The following is a 27807-nucleotide window of genomic DNA, read 5'->3' as shown; positions in this document are numbered from 1 at the left end:
TTTCGAGTATCTCGCCAATATCAAATGTATCGTTTATTATAGTGTTGTAGGGTATTCAACGGTCGGCACCGCTCGACTGTAGCCTTTGCTTACTTGTTTTGTATTGTACAGAAAGAGATCAGAGAACACTGTTGACGTTTTTTTGCAATTATTTCATTATTAGGTCAATTCTATTCTTAGTTATTTAAGTTTAAATTTCAAAACTGCCGACTACTGGGACATGCTGACCTTAGGCGCACTTACCTATTATCAGATAGTCATCCAAAATGGTAGACATCTGCCCTGTCCTAAGCCCTAACACCATGCAAAATTCCTTGTCGATTGATTTTTGATTGTGACCTGTCAACAAGTAACTGCAAAATCAGAAAAATTTTAATATACATCTTTAAAAACAACAGGATTCAATTCTAAACCTTACCCTACTCCCATTCAAAATTGCGTAAGGATAATTGAAGTGAAGATAATTGTAACCTGAATATAATCATTCTAACACATTGTGTTGTAAAGTGAAACAAGTAAAAAAGCTGTAAGTTCGGCCGGATCGAACTTTGAATACCTTCCACCATTTGGTACAAATTTTGCATTTTTCAAAAAAAAAAAAAAAAAAAAATAAATAAATAAATAAAATCCGTTAAAAATTATGTTGAAATCTTAAAAATATTGAATGTAGCCGTAAATTAGGGTCTATACGACGACGTGGGCCTACATATGCAACTTTTGTCATAAGCTATTACAGTATTCAAATGCAAAACTTGAAAAAAAGTTCTGTTTATAAAGTAGCTAAAATCATCAAAATACCGAATATAGGGAGGTACCATGGGGCTTATAAAACGTGGACCTCTCAGACAATTTTCTGCCATAGGTTGTAGTATTACGAACGTATCCATTACGAACTGCATGTCAGAAATACAGTAAATTAGAAGAAGAGAAGGAAGCAACTTTGACAGTTTTATCAGCAGATTGCAGTTTTCTGCCTGATGTAAAAAAATGTTCAAAGGTTTCAGACAAAAAAACTTGTAATATTGGTTTTGTTTTCTCGTGAATTTTGTAAAAAATCAGGATTTTACTGAATATTGTTCAAAAACGTGAAGTAGAAAATTCTCTCAGTTCAAGCTACTGACTTATTTTCAACTAAGAAGTTATCGTGTGCACCTACCCTCCATCTTGTGGTGGATATTGAACAAATGTCTTAAATATTTCCAATAGATTTTGCTGTAATCGATAATATGCACTCCTAGAATGTATGACCGGCAAGAATCCACATTATGTTAATGAAATTAAATATATACATATATATTTTAATGATTTAACAACTACACATAATTGTTTCAACTATTGTTGTTTGCATTCATCAAATCAATACGAATTTAGAACAGAATAAATGTCTGAAACGTCTACCATTTATTCACGTTGCATTCTGCATGTGTACGTATCCACCTATTCATTTATGTATGTACATATGAATGTTTTTCTATTTCAGTTCACTGTATATTATTCTGTTTGTGCTTTTGGCTTTGTGTTGGCCTCTCTATTGGTTGTATTTACTTAGAAGTAGCTGACTTGATATCTATTTACATTACCGGAAGCTCGTCCTTATTGGAAAGCAATATGTTCACTCTCAAATTGTTAACATCTCGCAGAGCATCCCGACGCCAGCCAGCAAAGGATGTACTTTCCAATGGGCATTTGTCGGGCCCCATTGCTTCGTAGTGTGCGACTGCTTTTGTAGTTGATTTGTGTGGAAGACGATGAAAACAGGACACATCGGTGCGGGTTCGATTGACTTACTTCTTGCTTACTTTGTAATTTCAAAATATTGTCTCTTCATGCTTACAGTCCACACTCCACTGCTCCATTAACTAAAACAACAGTCCCGTTCAGTTCGTAAGAATTTTAGATAGGTTTGTTCGTCGTGTCCGCACCACTCCATTATCAATTCAATCGACATTTTATTGCTATGCATGGTTTTCACAATCTCGCCGTCTTTTACAATGGCTCTGATGTTTTGCTTTTGGTAGTCGGGGTGGAGCTGGTCTCCGCTGAGGCTGTAGATGATGTCTTCGCCCCAGATGTGTTCGTGTTACTGTTGGTGCTGCTGCTGGCGGTGGTGGTATACTCGGAGCTGTTGTTTTCGTTTGGTTGTTCTAGGTCGTTCTGTCATTCGTAATAGAATTGTGAATTCACTGCCATTCCGGTCGAGAGGGTACGGGGTGGGATGCCATCGTACGTTGATATTGAGCCAGAGACCATAGCTTGTTGGAGGACATGCGGAGGTGAGGCGGTGGCCGCAGCTGCAGGCGTTGTTTGTTTCATTCGTCTCAGTGTGGCTGTCGCTGGCGTTAGAACACTACCACTGGTTGTTTGCATTGACAATGGAGGCTGCTGTTGTTGTTGTTGCTGATACTGATGTCCTAGGTATGTTGGTTCGCCACCTGCTAACGACGTTGGTGGTGTCGCAATGTTGGCTGGTCTCTGCAGCACATTGTCGCTGTTCAGGATATAACCCGAACGGAATGTTGGGGCAGTTGTATACTGTGCCAGTGAAGTTATGGGAACCACGGTGCCTGTAAGAGAAACAAAAGAACAAACAAAAATAATTAAAAGAAAATGTGTTGATTACACAAATACAGTGCAGAGGCATAAATAGTGCGAACAAAAAAGTGAAACCGCTGACTCCTGAAAAGCATTCAAGGGTAAACTATAGAACAACAATGGACTAGCGCCATATTTTACAGCTGGGAACCGTTAAACGGGAGTTATTAACTTAATTGTTTTGAAATCAAATGTGGCGGGTGGGGAGTGCGCCCCTAAAGCGACCATTATGCCGTCGTTTAGCAGCAGAAGTGTAAACACAAGGAATATGGCTTGGATGGATGTGGTTGCTGTAGGGCGTATTGTGTGAACGTGTTCAATCGAGGGAAATGTGTTATTCGCCACTACTACAATATTCTTTAAGCTCTGTATTCTTTATTCGAACTAGAAAATATAAACGATGCGAAAAGGGTTTAGCTATTGATTGGCTAAAGTTAAGGCCTTTAAAAGCAATAAACTAATTGGAATGGATTTCTTTTGAAAAAAAAAATCTGTTGGATAAACTAACCCTTCCATGATTTATATCTAAGATCTGATGAGGTGTGCAGTTTAAATTTGCAGCAGTTTTAATTATAAATGAAATTAAGTAAAAATGTTATATTCAATTTTAGAAGTTGTACACAAAGAACGGCTGGAAAACTCACACCAAGTCAGAAGGATCTCTCACTAACCTTGATTTTTTATTAAAATAGTGTGCAAAATCAAATGAGGACACAGTATGAAGTTAGTTGAGACTTTAATCTGAAATTGTGTTCTTTCCTAAATTGTGGCAAGAATTGAGTTCAACACCTAGACCTACAATAAGAATATGAATTTTAGTCTCTTTAGTTGAAAGAAGTCATTAAGACATTCAAAGTAACTATAACAGCCGGTACAGTCATATGATGCTTATATCGAATCGTAAACCTACATCCTTTGTACCACGAGAGCCCAATTCTCGACAATATCAAATAGGACTCATTTGGTCGAAGAATTTTACCAGATAACATTGTTTATAATCTATACCCAAACGTTTACCAATATATAATACCATTTACCCCAGGAATAATATAAAGGTCTGTGTTAAGTTTCAAAGACAAATCATAAATATATCGCCGTCTAAGTAATATAATCGATGTGGAGTTTAATTCCTATCAGGAAAACATACTAAAATGTATAAAAACTAATTCAAATTTCTAAATAACAGCCCATTGGAAAATGTTTTTATGTACCTTACAATACTAATAAATGAGTTCTTACACAAGGACTTTGTTCAGTCAAAAAAGGCTTAAAATTGCTTAAATTCTAACAAAGCTGAAGTGGAGCAAGATTTTATCATTACAAACAAAGTGTTAAAAGTCCCCATAAATTATATGAGTGCAAAAATGTTATTCGGGGTCAAAAAAGCCAAGTTTTCTAAACATGTTGTCTCATCATAAAAGTCGGATTATTTTGTATATATCGCGTGAAATCAATATAATAGCCAACAAAAATAATAACTTAATGTTTTTCGTTCCATTAAATTCTGTTAGACTTGTCAGAACAATAGATAAAATATATCTGTATGGAAAGCAGATTAAATATGAGCGATATTATAAATATGAGCATATTATGTATTGTGTGACTTGCGATTTCTTAGGAATATCAACTGTTTAGTTGCTATGAAAATTTTAAGAGCTACAACTTTTGTTCAAACAAAGTTTTCGAGATAATTAAGCTGTAAATGGCTTTTATGGGAATTTTGGATAATTTGTTAGTAATGGTAAAATTTAGCTTCATACCACAATTCAGCTTGCGGGAGATTTTGTAAAATTTCAGGTCTTTTTTATATCTTTTTTGACTAAGTGTTATCAACAGATATTATATTATTTTGATAGATGTGCTATGCCTACAATGTTTCTAAGTATCAAACTGAAGGGATTGTAGCTGAAAAATATGGCCAAACTGAAGGTTATCAAACTCGGTACTTAGAGGTCGTAATGGATTCTACATTCTCTGTCAGAATATTGTCAATATCCGTTACCTAGAGTTTTAGTTTAGATCAATTTCCTTAGGCAGTAGTTTGCCGGAATTGGGAATTGTTTTCTTATATATCCCATATGACCACATATTTCTACAAAATTGTTTGAAATTTTGTATTTGGAATTCGAAATATACAAAAAAAAAAAACTTCTATAGCAGAAAATTGCCTATGTAGTTTCTCGTTTTGGTGCTGTATCCATATAACATTACAGACCATGCTATGGTAATATGCAATCTCTAATTGATTTCACCAGAAAGCTCCTTCCAACGAAATCATTGAGAGTTCTTAAAATTGACATCTTTAATTTCAATTTTTAAGAAATTAAGTGATGCATATTTCAAACAGAAATATAGAAAATCGTATTCAAACAGTAATAGTAAAGAGTAACATGTATAAATTTTCTTTTTTATACCCTCCACGATACTATGGAGGGTATATTCATTTTGTCATTCTGTTTGTAACTCATTGAAAAAATGATATTCTTGATCAGCGTCTGTGCAAGCGTCTGTGCCAGTCCACGTCTTTGTATGGCCCCCATATAAAGGTACCTATATTCGGTATTTTGATGATTTTAGCGTCATTATTCACCGTAGTAGTTTCAAATTACGTATTTAGAGTTCGTAATGGGAACTATAGTCTGTGACAGAAAATTGCCTATGCAGGTCCACATTTGGCTGCATTATTCACCGTTTATTTCAATTTTCGAATTTGAATATGGTAATGGCTTGTGACAAACAATGCCTATGTAGGTGCACGTCGTACAGGCCCTAATATAACTGCTATATTCCGTATTTTTAAAATGTTAACAGAATTTTTGGCTAATGTTATCTTTTTCGAAAATTTTCAAATGGTGGATATTCAAAGTTCGGCCCGGCCGAACTAACTGCTTTTTTATTTGTTTTTCGCTAGAATTTCTCACACATTTAAATTTATTCAAAACACAACAAAAATACCTTCTTGAGATTGTAAAACAAAATTTTGGCAAAACAAATTAGGAAATATGAATAAATTATTGAGTTCAAATGTAAATGAATCTTTTTTTTAAAAATAAAATACAGTATTTTCTTGGAAGTTAGTTCATTAGACAAACAAAAACGAGTAATTAATTAATCCATGATTTGCAAAACAAAAAAATCTAATTTAATGAAAAATAAAATATGAGAATTTAATTAATTTCAGTGATTTTCTGGAATAAATTGAAACATTCCACAGAAATAATTAAAATAGCATGCAGAATAGTGTGTTTTTCAATTTACTCGAAACTCATTTGTGATTCATTTCAAGGTGTGTATTTTAAAGAACATTATGGTATTCAAGCTAAATTCTTGCTGAAGAAAAACAAGTTTAAAAGCAGTTAGTTCGGCCGGGCCAAACTTTTCAACGAATTTAGAAATTTTCAAAAAATAAAAACTGTAAAAAATTCTGTTAAAATCTTAAAAATACCGAATATAGCTCTTATATTTGGGTTTATACGACGTGGGCCTTCATTGTTGTCATAAGCCATTACCATATTCAAATTCGAAACGTGAAATAAACGGTGAATAATGCAGCTGAAATCTTCAAAATACCGTACATACTTGCATAGACAATTTTCTGTTACAGTCTGGAGCATGCATTACGAACTTCAAATACGACATCTCAAACAATTTCGGTGATTGGGAGTTACCGTTATATGGGGGCTATACGAAGACGTGGACCTGCACAGAGAATTTTCTGTCTTAGGCTGTAGTATTCCTTTGGAACTTCAAATACCAAATTTTAAACAATTCCGGTGAATAATATCGTTAAAATCATCAAAATACCGAATATCAGGAGGTACCTTATATGGGAGCTATATGAAAACGTGGACCTACATGGCCATTTACGAACTTAACCTGTCTACTGGCAAAATAAATATGTCTGCGAAATTTTAGCCTTCTATCTCGATTCGTTCGAAAGATAGCGTGATTACAACAGACAGATGGACAGACAGACAAACAGAAGGACATCGCTAATTCGAAATAGAATTTTATTATATAATTTTACGCTAATCAGGAATATATATACTTTTTTGGGTCTTACATGAGTATTTCGAGGAGTTACAAACGGAATGACAAAGTTAATATACCCTCCATAGTATGGTGGAGGGTATAAAAAACGGATAGCGTCCAAACCAAAGCAACCTATTACGATACCAACGCCTGTAGAAGGGCATTTGTATAGGCTCATGTTTTGGTAAGATGCCCATACAACAGTCCCATCCACTTTATAACATTTTTACGACTTTAACAAGTTTCTCCAAACCATGTCCAACGGAACTTGTTTGATATTATAGTCGCTCTACCGAATTGTAATTTGTTTGCTTGTTACAATTTTGGACGACAATATTTATATATTGCGGACTGATTGACCTAGCCACTCTCAGTCACCTTTGGTGTGTAGAGGTGTTATACGGCACAATTTCAGAAAATGCGGGACAGCAGAGAACAGAACAAAAAGAAAACTGATGCATGATACTCAGGAAATTGTAAAAATAGAATCTGACATCTGAATTGTAAAGATAGAATTCTTGAAAAGAGAAGGGTATCAGTATTTCAAGAAGGTATAAGGCTAATGTTAATGTGCAGATAAAGTTTTTCACGGTGGTATAACGAACGGATGAACACCGAGATTTATGGTACGAAGTACTTAATATTATTATATGGTCTTAAATGAATGCGTTACATCGCCTCATTTCAAAATTTGGAATTTTGGCACTATTTATATGTAGAGGTGCGGTAGGGCTAAGTATTTTAAAAAAAGTCCAAGAGAGATCCGCAAAATTCACTATTGCTATAGAATATTAGGTTAAAAATATATCTTTGAAATTGACCGCGTAAAGAAGTTTTAGAAATTCAATGGAATTTGGAAATCGGAAAGGGGATCGTTTCGAAAATATAACAGTAACGGGACATTGAAATGATGCTAAATATTATAATTCTGTATTGATTGAACTGTAGTGGAATTTCCTAATTGTTTTTGTCGTTACCGACAAAAGCCGGTATCTATTGAACACAACAACATTGTTTCTATCGATAGGTCTTAGCGTCTACTTTATATTCTGACGCTATCTTACCGACCTATTTCGTTAATTACCGAAATTATAATAAATTTTTAAATTGCTGTTATTATTTTAGTATTGGATTCGTTATTCGTGAGTATGTTGCAATCAGGAGTTAATTTTGGGAATTTTTACTTTATATTTGCAATACGAAAATTGATAACTATGTTCTGAATCCGCAGTATGATAGAATTCCAAAAGTCAACGCCGTTTTTATACTCTACACCTTACGGTGGTCAGGTATTATGTCTTTGTGCATTTGTTTGTAACAAGCAAAAGGAAACGAGATAGACCCATAGTTCCTTTTGATGATCTGCATAGAATCACATTCTGAGTCGATTTATGCATGTCCGTCCGTGAATCTGTCCGCCTGTTCGTGATTTGGATGTAGCTCCCATATATATCTTTATCCGATTTCAAGTTAATTTTGCACCAAATTGGGAATACAAGCTCGAATTGAAAAGATACACATACTTCGGCATATTTAGTCCTTTTAACTTTAAATTATAATCATAGCTTGTATGATTTAATTCTCTAATAAAAACTTTTAATTGATATGTGAAGCTCTACTAAATGTGCATAGTGGTGTAGGGTATCATAAAGTAGGCCAGCCCGACTTTAAGACCTTCTTTACTGTTTTTTTCTATGTTACCGACTTAACTTTTACTGTTGTGGGCCCCAAAGTTTTGAGACCTTTGGGACATTTTTTGTCTGAAATAAAGTCATAGTTATTGTCATACAACACAACAAATGTGAACAAATAAAATAAACTGAACGTCAAATTCAAGGTCAAAATTGTCTGACATTAAATATTTTAAAGTTTTTCTCAGTGTCTGATACAAATTTAAGCAAACTGCCAACTACTATAGTTTATCCGAGATCTCAATAAGCAACCTTCTAGGAAAAGTCCTTAAAAGTTAAAGTTGCAATAAAACTATAAAAGTCACTTTTTATCCGATCAGAAATACGATGAACACGATAATGGAACTAGTTGAACAAAAGACCAGAACCGCTAAAAATGGATGAAAATGTAGAGTTTGTGTACTTATTCTTTTACTATTTGACCATTGAGAACCCTTCCTAGAAAATGTATATATCCTTGAGAGTGGTTTATTGAGATATTACGTTTATTTCCAAGTTGGTCATTTATTATAATGTATATATTTAGACATGAACCGGAGAAAAATTTATAATAGCTGCCTTTTACTCATATGGCTTTGGAACTGACATTTTATTGATTTTATGTGTTCACACTTTCTTTTTCTGTATGAGAATAGCTATAACTTTGTCTCAGAGAGAAAATCAAAATTCTAAACTGTTTGCAAGATATGAGTCATGGATATCGAGGTCCCAAAGGTTGGGGCCTAATAGCGTTGATGATATAGAGAAAAGCGGCGAAACGCGTATCATGCCCCTCTCAGTTTTTTTTTTTCATATCGTTGTTTCGGAATGTGGTTAATAATTTTTTACTTAAAACAATACATACTGGGTAATAAATGGCAATATCTTTGGTGCCATCCGTTTTTGAGAACATAAAATCTTGATTTTCTTTTAAACTATTACTTGTATTGCTCGAGGAACTTAAAATTGAAGGACATTTCGAAAATTTGTAACCAAAAAGAGAAAACAAACACATAAATCAAAAAGATTTCAATCGTACCAAAATGAGTACTCATTTGAAATAGATGTTAATTCTTGAAAAATATAAACAATTAAAAAAGATTTTAATCTCTACAGGTCCAAACATTAAATACCCTCCACCATTTAAAATGAACTAGCAATATGTAAATAAAATCCGTTTAAAAATGTCACTGTAATTTTACAGTTGTTGAAGTTATACAAAAACCTGGACCTTTACTTCCAATTTTTTTCCAGAGAATATGGTTTCTTTTACGAACTCAAAACCAGTTTTATACAATTCCGGAGGAAAATGTAGCTAAAATCATCAAAATATCGAAAATTGGGAGGTACAATTACATGGGGGCTATACGAAGGCGTGGATCTGTTAAGGAAATCTTCTATCATAGGAAGTAGTACCTATTACGAACTCCAAATACTAAATTTTAAATAATTCCGGTGAAAAAGCCTTGAGCAATATAAATTATTCAATTATTTAGATATTTTCCAGAAACCGCAAGTATTTTATTGTTTCAATATTATTATTTTTTTTTTTATATCCGTTAGGCATGTTGATTTTTTAAAAAAAGTGAAATTAAAAATACGTTAAGTTCGGCTGAACTTATTATTAGCTCTTTGCTTATTTTATAAATCCCAAAAATGTGAATGTTCCATTATGCAGAGGAAGTAGAACTACCCAACGAAACGTCCAATTGTAGCTGTTTTGGTGTAGTATTGGGGAGGGGACCTTAAAGCGTCGACAATTGGGACCAAACCCTTTGAAATATCGAAAATCGGAACAAATATATAAATTTTATGGTGTCTAGGTGGTGTCTAGGTGTCGGAATGACAACTTAAACATTCCCATCATCTTATATGGGAGGCCATCATTTACCAAATGCCATGGTTTGCCCCAAGCAAGACTATTTTGAAACAAGAAAATAATAATAAACATTACTGAATGCTGCCTTTCCGACATTATACTATTCTCAACGGATATCTAAATTTATTCCGATATATTTCTAAAATATATATTTTTTTCTACATTTTAGGTAAAATGCATGAAATACAAATATAAAACTTACCTATCACATTACTACCGGAACTGACGACTGTCGCTCCGCCAGCTCCTATAACAATTGCCGGCGTAAGTATGCCGCCAATAGTTGTTGACCCGGTATTTGTACAGCTTGTGGGTGCATACGATTGAGCAGCTATGCCTAAAATATCGGGTGACTGGCGTGGTCCACACATTATTGTTGTATTGCTCATCATGCCGGGTACCATGGTGCCCGTGGTGTTAGTGTGCGTCAGCAAAGTACTCCCCGGTCCTAGTGTACCGTAAAGATTTGTGGTGGGCGCATAGCTAATGTAATTCTGAACACGAAGAAACAAATGTAGAGAAAAGTACCAAAAAATTCATGAAATTTATGGCAACCGCAAAGTCTACGAAACTAACATCGAACCGAAGAAATTTATGTCGGACAAACTCATAAAAGTACGACAAACAAAAGAAAACACAAACAACATAATGGAACACAAATAATAAAACCGACCGTATATATGCACATACATACGAACGCACGTAAAAGTATGACCACAGTTGGTTGACTGGTCACTTGCTTACCTCATTCTTTGACACACTTGGCACCGGAATTGGCGTTTGCAAATCGATGTCAGCATCTACTTCGGAAATGGTGTCGTTGAAACCGTTCGGTATTGTAGTCTCGGCGACTCCTTCAACACCCGCCATGCCCCCGGAGCAGGCCCCAGTGACCGGACCTCCTTTGCCCGACGACGTCGAATGAGTGTCAGTTGCACTATCATGGCGTTTGAGAACCACCAGCCTAACCGCAATCGCAACTATGCAGAGTATGACACCCAAAGAACCAGCAGTCAAAAGATAAACAAACAATCGTTCCTGGTCGTCTGCATATGGGCCCAGTAACCAGTGGTAAAAAGAAAGAGAACAGAAAACACACAAAAGACATGAAATAAATAGAACTAACACACAAACGCTCGCAAGTTCAAGACAAAATATGGCAAGAAATATGACCACAAACTTTTTTGTTTGTTTGTTTGTTTTTTTGGCTTTTTTGTTATGAGAATCTTTTTTGCTCAATACTCCTTCTGGGAACCCCAAGAGTTCAGATTTTATACCAAGCAATTGCTAAGCAAGAAAGGACAAAGCAATAAATCCTTTACTTAATTGCAATACCATTTGTTAAGTTCAGCCATGGCTGGTGGCAGGTTGCCACTCTGCACTGCTGTTCTTCTGTTCTGTTTTGTATTTGTACTTCTACAACAATAACAACACCACCACCACCACTATCCGTCCCATTCATTATTGAGGGACAGTAGCCGAGTTTAATTACCTTCCAGAGTCATGTCGGCACTGTGTGTCATTACGGGATTAACGCCACCCATATCACCCTCGAACATGCCCAGTGTGGCATTATTGGCTCTATTAACACTTGTCACTGCATTGTAGGTTCCATTCAGCGTTGTGCTGGCATTGTTGCGTGCCGCCGGAACTGTGGTGTTACTGTACAGCTTCGGAATTGCCTCCGACTCCTTGTAGAACAATTCATCATCGTACAAATCATTAACATCGCCCTCGAAGTCTTCTGGTTCATCTGCTTCAATTTCTGTTTCGTAGCGATCCATGAGCACTTGTTTCGGCACTGAAATGAAATACAAGAAATACAGTTGAAAATTTCCCAATGTCGTTTGTCACTCCGTCGCAATGGTGAGTGGCAGGCGGGCGGTCGGGTCTGCTTAATGCTCAAAGTTCAAAAGCTATGTTTGTTTGCTTGCATTCTAAGATATATATACACATAGGGAAAGATTTACGATTCCTCTCGAAACAATGAATCGCTTCGAAACTCACTTTTAAAAGACTTCATTCAAATGTGTTGGCAATTAAGCGTCACTTGAAAAACACTTGAGAGTTTTGCGTCTTGATGCGATTCTCCTCAAGTAGAAGAAGAAATCTAATTGACGAAGACCCCACTCTATTTTCCTAGAAATGTATTCATTAATTTTGTGAAATTATGTGGAAGTTTGAATGGCGTCAATGAATGTTGCTGCAAATAAGTATTTGTGTAAATAAGCATAGCTCTGTTAGTCCTCATAGTTTACTAAACTATTTATTTCGTCGTTCAAAAAGTGACAGCAAACTGAAATATTATAAATATTATTTATAGAATCACCGAAAAGTGTGATTGTCATAGTTTTGAGTGGGTGTTGATTTAAACTTTGGAGGAGATGCTCTGGTTTTAGACTCTATATTTAATAAGAAAACATTAATTTTTGTCCGCCCTCTGTAGAAATACAAAAAAAAAACTACAAAATATGCATAAATTGATAAGCCGATGCACCTAAAACGAGTCACTGTTTGCGGCGGATTTTGGTCCAAAGGGATAATTGGGCAATTTTCTTCGATAATGAGCAAGGAGTGACTGTTTCAATGGCGACATTTAACTATTATTTGTAGGGTGCCGTCAAAGATAAATGTTACACCAATAAGTCAATATTCATTGGTGAAATACAGCTGCATTGAATGATTGTACTACTGTACTGTAGCTAAAACCATCAAAATACCGAATATAGGGAGGTACAGTTATATCGGGGCTATACGAAGACCTGGACCTGTATATAAAAATTTCTGTCACTATCACAGGAACTTCTAAAACGAAATTTTAAACAATTCCGGTGAATAATGTCCCTAAAATCGGGGATATACGATATCGTGAACCGATATAGCCAATCTTCGAACTTGACCTGCCTGCAGACAAAAGACTTATCTGTGCAAAATTTAGCTTCCTATCTTAATTCGTTTTGACTCTAGCGTGATTACAACAGAAGGACGGACTGACAGGGCTAAATCGTCTTAGAATTTTATGCTCATCAAGAATATATATACTTTGTTTGGGTCTAAAATGATTATTTCGATGAATTACAAACGGAATGACGAACGGTAAATACCCTGCATACTATGTATAAAAACATCGAGACCTGCAGTTTCCTTCGACTTATTAATTGTACCTCTATTGAAGGAAATCACAAACGTTGTAAAAGATTTCCTTAATTCCCTTAAATATCTGTCTATTTGGAAGTATTAAAAGCAGGAGCTTCATTTATAACCGGGAGGTTGGTCTCTCGAAAGGCTTTATTGGAAAACTGACAGGCAATGGGTATTATTGCATATCTCTTGTTTTGGCATTTTTGGCGATGGAATGCCAAAAAAATAAATAAATAAATAGTGGTTCATTTTTCGCAGGATATGCATGTTACGAAAGCGGGTTGTTTCTATGGCTTCCAGTGAAAGTGATCACTTCAAAATGTATTGCATTTTTATCGAAAACTTTCGTTTTTCTTGCGTATTAAATATTTATGTTTCATGATTTTCACAATGAGAGACAATGTCAAGGAAGCGGCTGTGAAAATTGAAAACATATGAGTGCTCAAGGTAAACTGTTTAATTCTACCCTGAAAATAGGAAATTTGTAAAATTTGTTTATCGGGGGTTGTGTAAATAGTGTTTTAAAATTTTCTACAAAAACTAAAAATATATACCATACACAGAAGTTAAAAAATATCGGCTAGACCAAGAAAATTTTTGTATATGAAAAGTGTATGCCACTGCTTGTAAAATACCTTAAATGTCAGTGTGATTTATATCCGCACTTAAAGTAGAATTTGCTAACTGCAATCGTAAATGCTTACAAATCAACCTACAAAACCTATGACTTCCTTAATTATTCGGTAATGAGGAAGTTAAGCTATTTTGTTTGTAAGTTTTAAAGGATAGTTCGTCGTAACTACTTACAAATCAACCTACAAACCCATGACTTCATTCATTACTCGGCATTGAGGAATGTAAGATATATTGCTTTGAAAATTTTAAAGGATTGTTTCATTATTTTTTGAATCCCAAGTTTTTGCTAAATACAGGCAAAATAAAATGCTTAATTACGAAATCTGAGTTTGTTTACATTAGGCGTTTGTATAAATCAATATTAGATAAAAGAGTATAAATTTTTAAGTTTTCCTAATGGATTTATCAATAAAATCTGTAGTGTAGTTTGAGAAATTAAGTTTTTCATTGAAAAGATCATACTGCCGGATTTCGATAAGGAACCAAGTTAGCTATAAAGAAATCGTAAATAAACGGTGGGCCAAGGAAAGCTGGTCCGTTCGGCAGGTTAATCATAAAATACTAATACTACTTAGTATTGTATATTGGTGTTTGAGAATGCGAATGGTTATTAAGCATATGAAAACATATGGAAAGCGGAAAGATCGAAACTCAAGCTTTGAAATATAAAATTATTTTAAAATATAAATTTTAAGACCAAATTGAAAGTTACAGCAAATTTAATTGAGTGGAAAAATTGTACATTTTGTAAATTTCAAAATTAAGCAACATAATTTGCCACGCAATGTAATGTAATTAGTATCATGGGAACATACAATATGCAAACGGATTTGGCTATTTCCCATTCCACACAAGTAAACAAATATTATTGGAAATTACGCTCTGCCATTCTTGCAAGCATATTAATGTAAATGTTCTTTGGTCTTGATGCCAACAAAAATGAAAAATCCACATTCGTTTTAACCAATTTCTTAAACCATTTCTTATTGGCGCAATAAATCCCACCAATAAAACCATCTCCGCCTCTACCCTCCCAAATGAATTCACATCATCCTTAATGGGACTACCTTTATTTTAAATTCAAATGTTAGTTCATTTGTTGTTTGGGGCCGCCTCAGAGTTGTCTACGATTCGACTAACAGGCGTAAATCGTATTATCCGTGCGCCTCACATCAGACGGTATGACCTTTCAAGGTTATGCGTAATTGCTTTGTTCGGTTTTTGGGCCCATGCGATTTGCCCGGCACATTGGCAACAACTCTCGATGGTGTGCGTAGCGTTCAAGTATAATTGAACGTTGCTTCATAGCTCACGCACAAAATATGCACAAGCCTGTGTCTGTGGATGTGTGCGTGTGTTTTCATTTCGAATGGATTAAAGCGTGTACTGCAAGCAGGAAAAACATTTATACATCCAAACAAACACATGTATACATGTGTATCGCTTGTATTCTCTTGAACTCCTTTTTAGTTTCATTTGTGTTGGCGTACATGTTGGCTGAGCAATAAGCAAGCAGACCACGGACCAAGGACGACTTCATGATGTGTGGCATAAAGCGGTCCCAACTGGTGCTCGGTGGCACAAGTCACGATTTACTTACCACAAGTGTAAACAACTTTCAGATACATCCGTGAATTGGGTTGACATGGCGAACCGAATGTATTGGCATCTGCGGCCAGATTGCATCTACGACGTCCATGGCATATTTGCATAACGGTTTCGGTGGCATACGACGCCAAGCAAGCTGAACGGTTCGATCGATTCAGTAAATGCCAATGTTTGAACATCGGAAAAACAGAGTGTTAGAAAGAGCATAAAGAAACGAAAGACAAAAGGAAAAAAGAATTTTGAATTAATTAAATTGATCAATGGTTATGGCTGGTTTGCCGTGGGCTAACCACCCTTGTTTTTGTGTAAACTAACTGTAGCGAAACACACAATTCGTCATAGATAGGTGGAAGGTAATTAATTTTCCTGTACACTTTATAGTGAATTATTTTGTGTTCACAGTTTTTCAAGTGGGGTTCAAATAAAAAATAATGAAATGTATGGAACATGTTTTCTCTTTTGCTACAAAAACAAAACAAGAAATTTACATAAAATTGAAAAATTACGAAAAAATGTTAGATCGAAGACAAATATATTATTGTCGTATGACCTCTAAATGAAATATCATTCATTGGAAGTTAAATCGATAACGATTAACAACTCAGTTTAAAAAAATATATTTTACAATAACTTACTTTCTTCTCGAACGCCCTGTGGTTGGGGGCACTGAATGCTTTCATATTCCGTCCGTCCGAAACTTGCACTATAAACGGCAATTCGTGAATAAGGGTTACATTCCAGTTGGGCCACATCGTTATGGCAAGCCACCTTACTACGAAATTCATCTATAAATAGAAAAACAAATATTCATATAAAATATCATAGAGCTTGTTACAAAGGAGCATAAATATTATATTTTTGAAATAACGAATTTCATCTTTTATTATTAGAAAACACTTCCACTGAAAAGTATTTCTTTCAAAAAATAAATATAATTACAGTGCATATTTGCATTGAATAATTAATTTTTGAACAATGTTAGGGAGAAAGGAAGCGAGATAGACCCATAGTTACGATTGAGGATCTTCATAGAATCGCTTTCTGAGTCAATTTATGCATGTCAGTGCGTCTGTCCGGTCGCATTTATTATTCGATTGAGATAAAAATTTCCAAAAATTATTTGTTTAGCCCAGGGACGAACCCTATTGAAATTGGTAATGGTGCTGAGCGCTGTTGGTATGGTCAAGGTCTGCGGCCAAAATGTTTGCGTGCCCAAGGCTTAAATACATCCTCCAGAATATTTTCGCTATAACATTCGGCATTTATTCTGATGCCATGCTCGATTAATACGACCGGAGAGCGACCATCGGCTGTTATGACGGTCCACACCATCACCATGGCCGCCGCTTGAGTTCTGGTGGACAACCGAAGGTGCACATTTTCAGGTGACCTCTTTGGCAAGTAAACATGATCATTTTGTTTGTTTACAAACTGCTGGACAACAAATGTTTTCTCATCGGAGAAACACAAATTCGGCAGTTCACCACTTTCGGCCAAGCGAAGCAACTATTTATCTCTTTTGAGTCTATTTTCTTTCTGTTGTGGTGTAAGTTCTTGCACTTTTTATACCCTCCACCAAAAAAAGTATGGAGGGTATATTAAGTTCGTCATTCCGTTTGTAACTCATCGAAATAATCATTTTAGACCCAACAAAGTATATATATTCTTGATCAGCGTAAAATTCTAAGACGATTTAGCCCTGACCCTCCGTCTGTCCGTCTGTTGTAATCACGCTACAGTCTAATCGAATAAAGATAGGAAGCTAAAATTTTGCACAGATCTCTCTTTTGTCTGCATGCAGGTCAAGTTCGAAGATGGGCTATATCGGTCCACGATATCGTATAGCCCCCATATAACGGTACCCACGATATTCGGTATTTTGATGATGTTAGCCAAATTTTTCAATGAAATTGTCTGAAAATCCACACAAGTAGTTCCTTGTGGGTACTTTATACCTCGGCAGAGAATTATCTATATAGGTCCACAATATCGTATAGCCCCTATATAACGGTACCCCCACGGTATTCGGTATTTTGATGATTTTAGCCACATTTTTCAATGGAATTGTCTGAAATTCCACGAAAGGAGTCCCTTGTGGGCATTTTACCCCCTCAAAAGAATTCTCTATATAGGTCCACAATATCGTATAGCCCCCATATAACTGTACCCCCCGATATTCGGTATTTTGATGATGTTAACCACATTTTTCAATGGAATTGTCTTAAAATCCGCACAAGTAGTTCCTTGTGAGTACTTTACCCCCTGAAAGAGAATTGTCTATATAGGTCCACAATATCGTATATCCTCCATATAACGGTGCTCCCCTTTATTCGGTATTTTGATGTTTTTAGCCATTTTTTTCAACGGAATGGTCACAAGGGGTTCTTTGTACACAAGGGGTTCTTTGTGAGCACTTTACCCCCCGACAGAGAATTCTCTATATAGGTTAACGATAACGTATAACGGTACCCCCGATATTCGGTATTTTGATGATTTAAGCCACATTTTCCAATCGCATTGTCTGAAAATCCACACACGGAGTTCTTTGTGAGCACTTTACCCCTGAAACGGAATTGTCTATATAGGTCCACAATATCGTATATCCCCCATATAACGGTGCTCCCCTTTATTCGGGATTTTGATGATTTTAGCCACTTTTTCCAATGGAATTATCTGAAAATCCACACAAGGAGTTCCTTGTGAGTTCTTTACACGCAGACATAGATTTGTTTTTATAGGTCCACAATATCGTATATCCCCCCATATATCGGCACCTTCCTATATTAGATATTTTAAAGATTTTAAAAGAATTTTTAATGGATTTTATTTTTTCGAAAATTTTCTAATTCGTTCCAAATGGTGGAGGGTAGTAAAGTTCGGCCCGGCCGAACTTACTGCTTTTTTACTTGTTGCAATTTCAATGGCAGGTTTCGATCAAGTCGCTTCTTTACTTTCCGAACCATTCCTGCTGAAGTTGCTGTTTGTTTTCGTCCACTTCCTTGACATCCGGCTACGCTACATGTATCACAGTAATCAGCGATGGTACGAGACATAAAAGATTTATTCATATTTAAATGCTGGAGTGCTCTAACGATAGCCACTTGTGGGTTTCCAGCCAAATATAAAGAAATCACACTATCACGCTTGAAATCCATCACGAATAACTTTTTTCTGGAAAATTCTCACCAAAATGTTTTTGTACGCTTTTAAACAATAAAATGAGCTGTCACTGGAATAATTTTAACAGCTGTCGGACGAGTGTTACAGTTTTTTCATCTCACCCTTTATCTTCAACCGATCTCGGGTTAATTGTGCACCAAATGGCCAATATAAATCCTAATGACCTGAATATTGGTACAGCCCACCGAATTCAGTCTATAAGCAAATACATCAAATTTGGTGAAAATCGGTTCAGATATAGCTATAGCTCCCATATTTATTTTTTATCAGATTTGAAATTTAAGTCCTTCACATTCGTAATATGCACTCCATAAAACTAATATTTGGTACCACATATCTGATATGTCTATCGATAAACTTCGTAAGGACCTTTAAACATTTGCTGTAAAAACCAGCGAACGAGTTAAAGATTTTTTTCAATTCGTTTTTCTTTTCTGTCAATTTTATATAATGTACGATTATTTTTTAATTGGCATCAACTCCGGAACCTACATCGTGCTTCAACTGGAAGATGCGAATTTAAACAAACAAAAATGACCACAAAACGTTACGTTAAACCATCCTTGCAAAAACTGATCACGCTTTGGTATAACCATCATATAGTTTAAGCTATTTTCGGGGTCTTGGCCACCTTTTTCATTTTTTATCCCTTATTTGCCATCTTTGTTTCTAAGGGCATAGAATTCCTCTTCGCATACAATTTTTAATTTTCGGAGTAGGGCCTATCATGGTCTTCCACATTCATCAATTGATTTGGCTAAAAGATTGTATTTAAGCTATTCTGGGATAGAGAACCATCTTACAGGTAATTGTCCACATAGGCATTTATTTAAGTCCCCACATAAGTGTACCCCAAGTTCACTTTCCTAAATTTTGTATTCTATTGAAATTGTAACCCTCAAGAGAATATTGGTTAGGAACGTAGATTTTGGGATGTACGTCTATATGAAATAAACGCCGAAATGTCAAACTGGGACTCATTCAGTCGGAAATTGTGGCAGAAACCTGAATAAAAAAATAAGAATATAAGAAAGTAACACGGGATCGAACATTTGTTTGAATTATACTATGATGAAAAATATGGTTCTCCAACGCACAATTTATTATTATCTTTGACTATTCTGAAATCATTCATGGAAAAAAAAAAACTTAGCACAACATTCTAAAAGTTGGAAATACAAATTCCAAATTACAGCTAATTTAAATGGAAAATGTTGCTAAGCTCTTTACAAATTTTACAAGTTTTCACATGCGGCTATTATGGGTTATTAAAACTTAAATTAAATTTTGACGAAAAGTCAGATCTGTTATTTTATGTGTTTCAAAAAATATGCATTATAGACTAAAGGTACGGACCGACAACGCGGTCAGGGCCAGCTAGTATTTTAATAATTTAATTTAATTTAAAAAAAAAAAAAATACCAAAACATCAAACTTCAAATTCAAAATTAAAAAACAGAATCAACAATGGTAAAATATTGCTAAAATCATCATGTACTTAAACCGAATTTAAAACAATACCGGTAGAAAATGTGGCTTAAATCATCACAACATGATCGGCTATACCCAACCAAAAGTAGTGCTATATATATGATATTCTGTCATATCCATACAGTTATATGGAGGATGTACGAAAATGTGTGGACCGTTTATTGTACGGTCTAACATGAAGTTACAAATGAAATGACAAACTCATTATACATACTTTGGTATGAAGGAGGGTATAAAAAATAGGACCATTAGGCACTTTTTTTTGCAGAAAAGTATCTATATTCAAACGTGTTCCACTTTAAACTGCACAAATACCAGTGAGTAAAGTTAGAGTTTTCAAAACACAATAAAGCGGGTGGAACTATTATAGGGGGTCATACCAAAACAGGAATCTATATAAACAAGGATTGTTGCAGAATCATTAATATACCGAATATCGATGGTTATCGGTAAAGCGTGGACCAATTTGAACAATGTTTTGATACCGGCTGTAGAACCCATTATGAAGTACAAAACCGAATTTTAATCTGGAGGTACCGTTATATGGTTGCTAGAGGAAAACTTGAGCCTATATGTGTAACGTTCTGCCACCGGAGATGGAACTCATTATGTACTACAAATTCAACATTTTTGTTAAATCCATTAGAAAATGTAGCTTATATAGTCCAATATACCTCACTTGATTAGTATCATCCTAGACAAAATCTATTGTGTCAATTTTCAAATCTCTACGTCAATAATGTAGTCTATGTTGTGATTTCAACAGGCAGACAGACGGATATTGTTTAATCGACTTAGAATGTTATGCCCATCATGAATATATATACTTTATGGGGTCTCCGATGAACAATTACGGGTCTTAAAAACTGAATCATAAATTTAATACAGCTTCCTTTCCAAGATAAAATTCTGTATTTAATTGAAATGATAGACACCACCAAATAAATAAATAGGACGGGTGTTACTGGAGTCTACAAATTGGTCAATTAAATATCCAATATTAAAATCAATTAATGCCCGTTTCTTATTAATGTATACTTTTCGCTTACAAAAAGCGGGTGCTTGTATATTTTAAAATAGTGTGCTTTAAAATTATTATAAAATCAATTTCAGTTAACCGTCTATATATATATATACAGCACTGGTAACATATTTTTTGAAAAATAATTGCTATTAAAAAGTCTTTAAATAAGACATTAACTCAAATAATATTATAAGTCTTATAAATGAAAACTTTTGTTGGGTACTTTTTTTGGCATTTGGCCATCAAAGCAAACTCCCATATTTACCGACTGACCCCCATAATTCATCTGTTGTAGGAAATACTCACAACGAGTGTGCATGTATATGTGTGTGTGCGTTAAACTTTTAAATAAAATCCTCTGGCGCTCGTTTAGATGCATAAATTGTGATAATCACTTTTCATCGTTACTTTTAACTAACTATTAGACACACATGTGCTTATGTGTGTGTGTATGCAAATACATATAGAAACGGGCAAGAGCTAATCTGGTGAACTTGTGTTGAGATATGGGAATTGTCCATTATAATCCAACAGTTTCATTTTAATTACATTGCTGCTGATGAAAGGAACCTGCCCTTGGGAAAGAATTTGTTTTTTATTCTTTATTTACATGAAACTTTACTTAAATCACTAAAAAAGGCGATAAAAATTATTTTGGTGAACAAAAAGCGTTTTTGGGTTTACACACAATTTTCTAAAATATTGCGAAAGAAAAATCACTATATTGGGAATGAAGCGCTCCGACGTTGTATACGCTCCATAGTATGGAAAAGGGAACAGTAAATTAATCTAAATATAAAATGCGAACTACTAACATTTTATAACTTTACCTGATTTTTATGCTCCCAAGAAAAATTTTTGGCCAACCGAGAGTGACGTAACTTGTTAACTTGCCTAGCAGTTTATGAAATTTAAGGAAAGTTCATTTATTGGGTACTGAAGAAATAATATGAAAATGCTGATTTTGCCAATAAAAATCATCTTTAGTGGCGAGGCTCATTTTCATCTTGATGGTTTCGTCGATACACAGAATTGTCGCATTTGGAGTGTGAAAAATCGTAGAGTGCATCCTCAATGTGTCACTCTGTGGTGAAGTATTGGGCTGAAGGAATCATTGAACCTTTTTTATGAAAATGTAGCAGCTCAAGGGCAAACAGTATCGTGAAATGATAGTCAGGTTTTTCTTGATTGGAATTGAAGAATTTAATGTGGAGGGCATCAGTTGTTCCCAGTTTTGTCTTTTAGTTGAGACACCCTATCTTTTAAAATTTTTGATCATGCTATCAAAATTCAAATAGAATAAAGTCTGCCAAGTTTGGATCAATCGATTCATACGTAGCTATAGCTTCCACATATATGTTCCACTAGATTTTTATATGAGCCTTCTTAAAGTCACATGCACTCTATAGCAATAATATTTGTTTCAAGAGTTTACATACAATAGAAAAACTACATCCGTCTAAATTAGTGGAAATCGATTTACCTATATCAATTAAATAAAATCCACTTAGTTAAGTTTACTTTAACAATTTTGTGCACAACAAATTTGAAAATGGGGGAAAAAAATATATATAGGAGTTGAAGGGATATGGATAAAATTGAGCAAAGGTATTTCTGAGCTAACTTGATATCTTTTCCGAATATCGTGGTTGCGGAGTGCATATTACGACCGTAGCGGACAAAAATAACAAATTAGATGAACAATATATGGGGTGAGATGAAAAAACTGCAACCAAATTTAGACTGCTGTCATTTCCTGTCTTCCGACAGCTGTTCAAATTATTTCAGTGACAGCTCATTATATTGTTTACAAGCGTACAAAAGCATTTTGGTGAAAATTTTCCAGAAAAAAAGTTATTCGTGATGGAAATCAACCGTGATAGTGCGATTTCTCTGGCTGGAAAAACAAGTGGCTATCGTTAGAGCACTCCATTGTTTAAGTGTGAATAAATCTTTTGTGTTTCGTACCATCGTACCATGTCTCATGGTCGGAAGAAAACAGCAACATCAGCAAAAATGGTTCGAAAAGTAAAGAAGCGACTTGATCGAAACCCGCGTCCCAGTGGCCGAAAAATGGCTCGTGATCTGAACATATCGCAATATTCCATTCCGCAAATACTGAAAATGAGCTCGTGTGAAATTCCAAAAAGTGCAAGAACTTACACCGCAACAGAAAGAAAATAGACTCAAAAGAGCTAAAGAGTTTCTTCGCTTGGACGAAAGTGCTGAACTCTGAATTTGGGTTCCTCCGATGAGAAAACATTCGTTGTCCAGTAGTTTGTTAACAAACAAGATGATCGTGTTTACTTGCCAAAGAGGTCAGCTGAAAATGTGCACATTCGGTTGGCCACCAGAACTCAAGCGCCGGCCATGGTGATGGTGTGGGCCGCCATAAAAACCGATGGTCGCTCTTCGCTCTTCGTTAGAATAAATGCCAAGGCCTTGGTCACGCAAACATTTTTGCCGCAGACCTTGGACATTCCAACAGGACTCAGCACCATCGCACTCAGCACGCACCACCCAAGAATGGTTACAAAATAAGATTCCTCGCTTAACTTCCAGCGCACAATGGCCACCAAAATCTCAAGATACCAATCCGGAGATTTTGGTGGCCATTGTGAATATTTTGGAAAGCAGGGTTGGCACTAAAAATATTAAATTGTCTATCTCCTCAAGCAAGCACTTCGCCGGGAATTGACTAAAATACCTCAGAGAAATATGCGGGCGGCGTGTGACTGTTTCATAGACCTTTGAAGGCCATAGTTCGTGCCAAAGATGACCAATTCGAACAAATCTAAATTTATTCTTAAATTTGATGTTATTTTTGACATTATTTGCTTTCATTCAATAAATTGAAAAAAATAACAATTATGGCGTTTGACTTGATAAATTTGACATACTTCTTTCCAGGCTTAATGTCGCAAATGCTATCCGATTTGGTCAAGTATTACACATTTAGGGTACAATAAAAGACAAATCGGACGAAGATATATACAATTATATAACAAACTCTTAGTACTTTGATCAAGAAGCTTGCATCAGAACCCAAAACAAAACATATGATTATATGATGATCATCAAATGGAATTATGTGTCTTTATCTCTCTCTAGCGAATAAAAAGGAATTGCTTTTTAAAATACCTCATATAAAATCGACTACTTTTAGATCAGTAAGCTGTATTTATGCACCAATTGTTCATTCAGTTTTTATCTTAAAGCGCTTGCTTTTAACTTTTCCATTATAAACTTAAAATATACATCGGGCCAAAAGGATTTTAAAAAACTTCTATGTTTTCTCAACTCCATAGATTACACATTTAGGTGCTAAGGGAACAAATAACAATGTTCCTTAATAAATTGTTAATGTTGTTGCCGTTTGTGTTCTTCAGAGTAGTTGCACAAAAGAATATTTTATAAAGCACTCTATTATGTTTGTTATAATTGTTGTTGTTGCTGCTACAGCTACAGCTGCCACACAATACAGCTATTGCCAGCGTGAAGTTTCCTCGTAGCCGTGTCGATGTGTGTTTAGTGGCAACACTAGTTGAGTATAAAATTAAGTTGATATTTTGTTTAGTAAAACTTTTTATGAGTCTTGCTGTTCCAATGGCACTTTAAAATGGTTATAATATTGTTATAGTTACATGAGGCAAGTAGTATGCATGTGTGTGTGTGTGTGGGAAATCTTTTGGTTGGGTTGCAACGTTCGTGTATGCTTTTGTTGTATAAGAAGCAAAACGAATGAATGGAACATAATAAATTCTTCAAACTAGCCTAGTTGGGGTGTTTGTGTGTTGGAGTGTGCATGTTGGTGTACTTACATGGACGGCATTTGTATGCGATTTCCACAATTTTCCTTCTCTTCGGACAGGGATCCATGCTGATGATGTTCGTGCTGACTGTCGTACTGTGATATGTGCTGGAGGAGCCACTACTCTCGCCGACGCCACTGGCGCCCAGCCCATAGAACTGTGGCCGAGCATTGAATTTGCAATGCTTCTTCTTCTGGCATGCTTCGACAACGGTCTGCAGCAACGAATACTTTGATTGTGGCGAAGAGTGTGTTATGAAACGATAAAAATTAAAAGAACAACAATTAATGTTAAGAGCCATGGTCTCTTGTTTCTCGTCGAATGCCGGCTGTGCGATGCAAGTCATAGAATTCGTATGACAATCGTCAGTCAGTCAGTCAGTCAGCTTGGTTGTGCGGTAGTAACGTTCGAACATCTGTACGTATATGTATATATGTGTGTGTGTCCTTGGGAAAACTGTTGACAGTATCTTTGCTTTTGCCCTGTTTCGAATGTAAACACATGCTCGGACACATTACATATTCATGGTGGTAGTAATGTTTGTTTAAACGCAAATGAATACAACAACTTCAAAAACTTTCATGTATGTTCAGTACGTATACGTCTGCATGCATGTGAGTGTGTATGAGTGCGATTGTGTTTTTTATTTGCAAATCGAGACAATATTCACATGTGTGGTCCGATTGTTTGTTTGGCCGTGTGTTTTTTATTGTTTTACCCAGATCCACACACCCACCCGCCCCAATTCATATTTAACCATATGAAAGTGTATTTATTGTTGGCAAAGTTATTCAGTGCACACTCATACAGGCTGACGCAAATGTCATAGTTTTTTTTATAGGCTCTCTGTTTGTGAATATAATTCAATTTAAATACATTTTAAAGTTAAATTTTATTAACTGACAGCCGATTTAAATGCTCGCCACTTGTCAAACAAATACATTCAGCGAGGGTACGGGAGAGCACAAAAGTGACCTAATTAATAAAGCAAAAAAAAGCCAATGGGAAATAAATATTCATTGCATCTTGCTAGTTTTAATTATATAGTTTTCAAAGAAATTTAAATGGGGCTGAACAAAATTTGTTTTTAAGAAAGCTATGCAGTTTATTATATATTAATAACATACTTCGAATTTAAGTTTTAATAAGAACTACATGGTATATTTATATACACATAATTACAAGCCGCAATATGTATTATTACAGCACGTATTGCTCCGCCTACTATTTTTCAAAACATTAAGTAATAAAATACCTTTGAAAGGGAATAAGCTAGTTTATGTTGTGAAAAAAAAAATCATTAAACTTAACAGTATGGGTATTAAATATTCGAATCATCCCTCAAAATACCATAGGTACGGTTATATGAGGACTATACGAAACGTGAATCCATAATAATTTTTTGCCAAACGGTTTTAATCTATTGCGAGTTTTAAATTCCAATTTGCGTCGAAAAAATGCCGAATATCTTAAGGTACCGTTATTAGGGGCTAAAGGAAAACGTGGAGCTATATATACATTGTACCATCTGGGAGTATGGTATCAACTAATAACGTTAAATACCAACTCTCAAAACACTTTGTTAGAAAATGTGACTAAAATAACAAAAAGTAATAAAAACAATACCCTCCACCATTGGGCAACGACGACATTTTTATATAAAAGTTTCTGAATTCAAATGAGTTCCACTTTAAACTACAAATACCACTGACACCCTTTTGGATAATGCTGTTAAACTTTTCAAAACAACGATGAGGCCGTTATATGGGGGTCATACCAAAACGGAGACCTATATAGCAAATGCATCTGCAAACTTAAAAAAAAAAACTTTAAAGCTGCAGAAGCTTGTTATATATAATTCTTAAAAAAAAACTATTCTTACTATTGAGAAAATGAAATGAACTAGTTAAAAGCAGTAAGTTCGTCCGGTCCGAACTTTGAGTACCATCCACCACTTGGAACGAACTATGACATTTTTAAAAAATAAAATCCGTTAAAAAATCTGTTTAAATCTTAAAAATACCGAATACAGCCGTTATATTGGGGTCTATATGACGTGAACCTACATAGGCTTTGTTTGTCATAAGCAATTACCATATTCAAATTCGAAACTTGAAATAAACGGTGAATAATGTAGCCAAAATCATCAAAATACCGTATATAGGGAAGTACCCGAGCTATACGAAGACCTGGACTTGCATAGACAATTTTCCATCACAGGCTGTAGCTTCCACAACGAACTTCAAATACGACATCTCACCCAATTTCGGTGAGTATTGTACCTAAAATCGCGAAAATGCCGAATATAGGGAGGGCCGATGCGAAGACCTGCACCTGCATAGACAATTTTCGGTCACAGACTATCACAGACTATAGTTCCCAGCCTATGACAATTTTCTGTCATGGGCTGTAGTATTTATTACGAACTTCAAATATCAAATTTTAAATAATTCCGGTGAATAATATCGCTAAAATCATCAAAATACCGAATATCGGGAAATACCGTTATTTGGGAGCTATATTCCGGTGAATAATATCGCTAAAATCGTAAAAATACCGAATATAGGGGGTACCGTTATATGAGGGGCTATATGAAAACGAACTTAAGCTGCCTACAGGCAAAATGAACATGTCTGCAAAATTTTAGTCTTCTAAATTAATTCGACGATATATTCTGATCAAGAATATATATACTTTGTTGGGTCTGACATGAGTGTTTCGAGGAGTTACAAACGGAATGAC

General features: G+C 35.2%; 1 protein-coding gene across 1 annotated transcript in view; it reads right to left on the bottom strand.

Annotated features, from left to right (window-relative positions):
* Positions 1-1415: 1415 nt before the first annotated feature.
* Positions 1416-27807, bottom strand: part of LOC101891618 (uncharacterized) — a 53660-nt gene continuing 27268 nt past the window's right edge. Inside the window, exons 5-11 of the mRNA XM_059122653.1 lie at positions 25075-25294; positions 16194-16343; positions 15551-15694; positions 11666-11974; positions 10918-11219; positions 10376-10667; positions 1416-2564 (exon numbers count right to left, since the gene is read on the bottom strand). Coding sequence (XP_058978636.1) covers positions 2158-2564; positions 10376-10667; positions 10918-11219; positions 11666-11974; positions 15551-15694; positions 16194-16343; positions 25075-25294 — 1824 coding nt within the window. The 3' untranslated portion in view covers positions 1416-2157. The remainder of the gene's footprint in view (positions 2565-10375; positions 10668-10917; positions 11220-11665; positions 11975-15550; positions 15695-16193; positions 16344-25074; positions 25295-27807) is intronic.

Source organism: Musca domestica, unplaced genomic scaffold (assembly GCF_030504385.1).
Source record: "Musca domestica strain aabys unplaced genomic scaffold, Musca_domestica.polishedcontigs.V.1.1 21, whole genome shotgun sequence".
NCBI classification, from domain to species: Eukaryota; Metazoa; Arthropoda; class Insecta; order Diptera; family Muscidae; genus Musca; species Musca domestica.
The sequence above is the reverse complement of the archived record's forward strand: the minus strand, read 5'-3'. Positions and strand labels throughout refer to the sequence as shown.